This window comes from Lactuca virosa, chromosome 4, assembly GCF_052849685.1.
Source record: "Lactuca virosa cultivar CGN04683 chromosome 4, Lactuca_virosa_CGN04683_v6, whole genome shotgun sequence".
NCBI lineage: Eukaryota > Viridiplantae > Streptophyta > Magnoliopsida > Asterales > Asteraceae > Lactuca > Lactuca virosa.
In genome coordinates this window covers 100,430,467-100,436,809 of record NC_136429.1, presented here as the reverse complement: position 1 = coordinate 100,436,809, position 6,343 = coordinate 100,430,467, and the positions used below count along the sequence as shown (strand labels likewise).

The 6,343-nt window shown below is 39.5% G+C and overlaps 1 protein-coding gene across 1 annotated transcript; it reads left to right on the top strand.

The window, feature by feature from the left end:
* The first annotated feature begins 2,099 nt into the window (after positions 1–2,099).
* Positions 2,100–2,924, top strand: LOC145104829 (uncharacterized). Its single transcript, XM_079042001.1, has 2 exons — positions 2,100–2,485; positions 2,585–2,924. The coding sequence occupies exons 1-2, from the start codon at positions 2,100–2,102 to the stop codon at positions 2,922–2,924; spliced, it is 726 nt and encodes a 241-aa protein (XP_078898127.1).
* Positions 2,925–6,343: the final 3,419 nt, after the last annotated feature.

Below are 6,343 nucleotides of genomic sequence, written 5' to 3'. Positions count from 1 at the left end.
TTAGAATAGCAATCATGAATTACATCAAGTCATAATCAAGTTGAACAACAAAATTGAGAACTAGAACTAGAACCATTCAATAGAATTGTTTACAAGTTTATTTCATTTTGTGCATGCTTTTAAAGTAGATTGTTATTTTATTATTTTACCTTTGCAAACAAAACCCCCTTTGTGACCAAAGTACCTTGTGCAAAGAGGTATAGACTTTTATCCCGTGTCTCTGTGGTTCGACCCTGCTTGCCTTGGACTACTTTTTAGTGCATTAAAGTAGTGTATTTGGAGTCTGTTGTACCCCTTTATTTGTTGGGTTTGACACCCCTAACAAATTGGCGCCGTTGTCGGGGACACGGTGTTACTAATTGTGTATGCCAAGATCTTTTCGTACAGGTACACCATTGTCAATTGACACGGAAATAGAGAAGACTGCAAAGAGGATACGGAAGCAAGCCAAGCTTCGTAAAAGGTAACCGGTTTCCGAAACTTCTTCATCATCTACCCCTCCGTTCATCAACATTTGGGAGGACATACCCCTCCCAAGTGTGTCAGAAGCTGAAACAGAAACCCTCTCACTCTCACCTCAACCATCCTCATCCCGAAATACCACTCCACCCTCTTCACATACTCATAACATCCCAAAGTCTACACCCACAAAATCCTCCACCCGAACAAACCCTTCGCCAATGGGCGAGGCAAGAGGTTACTCAACAACCTCTTTGCATCACCTATCCGGTAGCCACAAACCTTGAACTAAAATCCGGACTTATCCACCTCCTCCCAACCTTTAGAGGCCTAGAAAATGAAGATCCCCACAAATTCCTCACAGAGTTCCATTTTGTGGGTGTTGGCATGAAACCACACAATATCACGGATGACCAAATCAAGCTTAGGGCATTCCCCTTTGCAGTGTAAGACTCAGCAAAAGATTGGCTTTATGACCTTCCACCGGGGATGGTCAACACATGGGTGGACCTTGCACACCTCTTCTTAGACAAATACTTCCCAGAAATGAAAGCTTCAGCCCTAAGAAGAGAGATAATTGGGATCAAACAACACAAGAGAGACGCCTTTCATACATATTAGGAGAGGTTCAAAAAGCTTTGTGCCCGTTGCCCAAAGCATGGTATTAGTGAGTATCAAATCCTCCAATACTTCATTGAAGGCATGACTCCTTGGGAAAGAAGACTTCTTAATGCTTCAAGTGGAGGATCTTTGACCGATAAGACCCCAACTAAGATTCGGGATCTCATAAAAAACATGGAGGAGGATTCAAAGCATACCAGTCAAGATGAAGATTGGTACACGGATGCACCCCGAGGTATAAAAGAAGTGCACACTCCTCAAATTGAAGCTTAAATATCCGAGTTAACTAAGGTGGTAATGATGCTTGCCAAGGACAAATGTGTGCAATCCACACCCCGTCCTTGTGGTATTTGCACTCAATTGGGACACCCGGCCGATATGTGTCCTCAATTGCAAGAAGAAGAATATGAAGAAGCAAATGTAATGGGAGGCTACTCCGAGAATAATCAAAGAGCTTATGATCAGCCCCGAGACAATCAAGGGTGGAACCATAATCAAGGCATGAGTTATCAACCAAGACAACCACCTCTATACCAACAAAGACCATCATTTCAACCTCAAAATTTCCATCCAAGGCAGCCACAACATCCACCTCAACAAGCGAGCTCATCAAGTATGTCCTTAGAGGACATAGTGAAGAGTTTGGCAACTAGCACCCAAACCTTTCAAAAAGAGACAAAAGCAAGCATCAAGAACCTAGAGCAACAAATTTCACAACTTGCTACTTCGGTTAGTAGGTTGGAATCTCAAGGAAAGTTACCTGCCCAAACTGAGACAAACCCAAGGCACAATGTATGTGCTATCACATTGAGGGGTGGAAAGAGTTATGATGTCCCATCAATATCGGTTGATCAAGAAAAAGAAATAGAGGAGATAGTGGTGAAGAATTCGAGTAATGAGGAGGAAAATAAAGAAAAATCCAACAAAAAGAAGCCTGCCACCACCGAAGTCAAATTCCAGTCGCTCTATTTCCCGAAAGATTGGTGAGCACAAAGAAAGAACGAGAGGAGAGTGAGATCATGCAAATGTTTCAGAAAGTTCATGTCAATATCCCACTCCTTGATGCCATCAAACAGGTACCTAGATATGCTAAGTTCCTAAAAGAACTATGCATATCTAAAAAGAAACTTAAAGGTAATGAAACGGTAAAAGTTGGTGAGAACATTTCAGCGGTTTTGCAAAAGAGGATGCCCCCGAAGTGCAAGGATCCCGACGTCTTTACTGTGCCTTGCAAATTGGGGAATCTTCATGTACCTCGAGCTATGCTTGACTTAGGTGCATCTATAAATGTCCTACCTTACTCTGTTTACAAATCAATTGGGGTAGGAACATTGAGCAAAACTAGTGTAATCATTCAACTTGCTGACCGGTCGATAGTACACCCAAAAGGTGTACTAGAGGACGTGTTAGTTCAAGTCAATGAACTTGTTTTCCTAACTGTTTTTTATGTTTTAGATATGGGAGATGATGACTCTCCAAATTCAAGTTCCATACTTTTGGGTAGACCTTTTCTTAAAACAGCAAAAACCAAAATTGATGTCTACAATGGAACTTTATCAATGGAATTTGATGGGGAGGTCATTAACTTCAATATTTTTGAAGAGAAGAGGTACCCAAGTGATGTTAACTCTTTAAATTTTGTGGATATTGTTCAGCCTTTGACTAAAGAATCCTTTGAGTTGACTAACCATGATTTTTCAGAGTTGGCTTTAAGTACGAACTTTGATAAAAATTTGGTCAAGGAGATTCCAGAAAAATTCAAGTTGGATAATGAGATGCTGGGAAATATGGAGTTTATAGATGAAAAGAAGAACATGGGGTTCCATGAAAAGGGTATTCTCTGAAAGGTGAAGTTTCAAGAGTTGGAGGGATTCCAAAATAAAACCTTCGAGAGCTCACGCATCTACAAAGACAAGACCAAAGCATTCCATGATAAGTACCTCTCTAGTAAGACCTTTGAGATTGATCAAAAGGTATTGCTCTATGACTCTCGACTTAAATGGTTGTCCGGTAAGTTACGGTCCCGGTGGGTGGGACCGTTCATTGTTACTAATGTATTTTATCATAGTGCAGTCGAGATCAAAAGTAACAAAACAGGAAAAGTGTTCATGGTTAAAGGTCTTTTATGAAGGTTTCCAAGAGAAAGATATGGAGGTTGATAGTTTGGAACGCCCGGACTACATTGAGTAAATCTAAAGGGCAAAGTCGAGCCAAAGACTTGAAACAAGGGCGGCTAACCGAGAGGCAACTCGGGAGTATTTCTTTCCATTTTCTTTATTTTACTTTATTTCTTCTGTGTTGCAATGTTTTTGAGGGGTCCGTACAAACAATTTTCTCATTTAAGGGTCGAGAGAAAATTTGGTTTTGAAAAAAAAATCGTGATTTTGATGTTAACAGAAAGAAAACGCATTGGCTAGGCATAAAAGGCACGGTCCAAATTTTGCCCCGTGCAAGGAAGTCGAGGTTTTTAATAATTTTTTTTGGCATGGGAAAACTCCAAAACGCGGGGGCTAGATCAAAAAAACGCACGGCCTATGGCTAGACCGTGCGTGTGAGTCGCAAGTTTTAAAAAAAAAATTCGCACGGCCTAATGCCAAAACTCAGGGGCCATGCTAAAAACGCATGGCCAAAACTCAGGGGTCATGCTAAAAACGCATGGGCTGGACTGAAAACACACGACCTACTTCTTGACCATGTGTTTCGTCGCTGTTTCTAAAAAAACGCATGGGCAAACATCAAAAATGAATGGTCTGCTTTCTGCCCGTGCTTTTTGGCCTAAAAAAGACCAAAAAAATTGGGCACTCTCCAAAACCTTCTAAAACTTCATTTTTCTTTCCAAGCTCTTCTATATTAAGCCCAAAAAGGTTTCAATACTAAGCTTGGGGAAGACATTGTAAAGAACAGGGAAGCCTTTACCTCCGTTTGTGCATTCCACCATTGAAGAACTCAGCTTTTCTTGAGGTTGAAGATGAAGTGAAAAAGTCAAGCACACATCACAAATTCAAGCATTTGAATGGTACATTCCTTCCATATCTCAAGTTTGATGCATTAATCCTAAGATTGTTTGACTAGAGTTGTTGAGAATTCGTTCATAGGCTCTATATAGTTATACATCCGTGGCCACTAGGTTGCCCTACCCTCTCCGAGCATCGAGGACGATGCTTAATCTTAAGCTTGGGGAGGGGTCTTTGTAAATTAGGTTCTAGTTTCCACATGCATATCATCAAAAACAAAACAAAAAAAAAGTCAAAAAGATTTTACTTTTCTTATTTTCATTTTTTTGTGCATTCATTCAAAGCATTCAAAAAAAAAATTACAAAAAGATTTTGTGAGTTTGATTTTAACTATCTCTTAGTTTGCATTTATAAAAATTCCAAAAAAGATTTTCTGTTTTTAGCATTTTTATATTTTGCATCTTTAAAAAAACAAAAACAAAAAAACAAAAAAACAAATAATACGATATGAGGACAATCTTTACATACGATAGCTCCGCGAAGTGGGAAAACGAAAAACCAAAATGAAAAAATTCCGAAGCGACCAGGTCGTTACTGGAAGTGTAGAATCAGCTGTCATAACTAGGGGACCCAAACACCGTAATTCGAGACCCCGACCTTAGATAGTAAAAAAATGGCATACTGAAACGTTTTTTTGCGGTAATAACAACTTTAGGATGATTTGCTTTTGAATGTTTAAAAAGAATCTTTATCAACAACTCTGGACCCACAGAACACAGACCTATTTGTTGACACGTGTTACCCTCGCGGTAACAGAGAGCTTAAGTATCAGATCCACACAGTCAAGAAGGAAGAAAGGGTACAACTGTCATATCCAGTACCCAAATCCAAATTTCAAGCACTCAATCGAAGAAATTTTAAGAAATCAAAAAAGTTGATTGAAGAACTCGAGCTCAAAACGAAGATACAAATCCACGTTCAATCAAATCAGAAGCCATCTCAAAATCAAATATGGCGAATGAAGAACTGTGTGATATGATACTTGTGGCTCTCAAAGAAGTGAACGCATAGGAGCTGAACCCCTTCGGGTGGTCTCACTGCTTCAGCGAAAGCTGATTTGCCGTGACAGGTTCTTAAGGATGCGTCGATTCTGATTCTTGACTATCTAGTCTTAAGGACATGATATCCTGGACTGTGTATCGCTCACAAAGCTAATTAAGGTATAAACTTTAAATAAAACTATGGTTGGACTATTGGGTTACACCGTTTTGTGGTATTCCTCACTTTGGGAGTCTGTGATACATGAAAGGTAGTCGGATGGTCGCCTAGGTATTAGTGATTGGAGCCCCATCGATGTAAAGTCTGATCGTATAAAAAATAAAAAAATAATAATAATATTAAAAAAAATTATTTGTGTTTTTGAATTTTTCTTCAGTTCATTTTTCTTAAGCATGTTTTTGTATGTTATTTTCATTAGTGTTTCTTTTATTGCATGCATTCACTTTCAATTCCATTTAATTCCTTTTCGTTCCTTCCATTCTTTTCATCTTAGTTTCTTTTTAGTCACCTATTGTCTTCTCTAGGGTGATTCTTAATTTTTTTCTTTCTTGAGGACAAGAAAGGTCTAAGCTTGGGGAGGTTTGATAGGTGAATTTTATGCACCTATTTTGCATCTCTATTTCCGTCCATTCATAGAATTCTACTTCATAATTCTTGCATTTAGGTAATTATTTGGGCAATTGCATATTTCATTAAGAATGCCTGGTACTTCACCATTTTTTATTTGTTTTGCAGGCATTATGGAGCATGGAACTTGGAGCTTGGATGCATGGAGCATGGAACTTGGAGCTTGTAGCATGGAGCGTGGAGCTTTGGAGCATGAAAAGAAGATGTATCGGTCATGCCATTGAAGAAAACATGAAGACATAACCCGAGTCAGTGTTGCATTATCATCATAGCAAAGGACTACGTTTGAAACGCGGTTCTTGTCACACCGACGCGGGTCATGTTTGTCCTTTCTCATCTTATATTTGAGCAACATGACTCGTGGTGAAGCTAGACTGAAGATGGAGCCAACAGTGAAGACTTATTGAACTTTTAGCAAAAAGCATGGGTCATGCCAAAAACACATGGGAAAAAGGCATGGCCATGCTAAAAACGCATGGCCTTATGGTAAGCACGTGGGCTTTATTAAAATAAGGGGGGCATCGCCATTTCACAGAGGACGGTTTCTGGGAGCAATTTTGGGCGATTTTGGGAGAATTCTTGGAGCTGTTGAGAAGACAAAATCATTGCAAACACTTTTGATT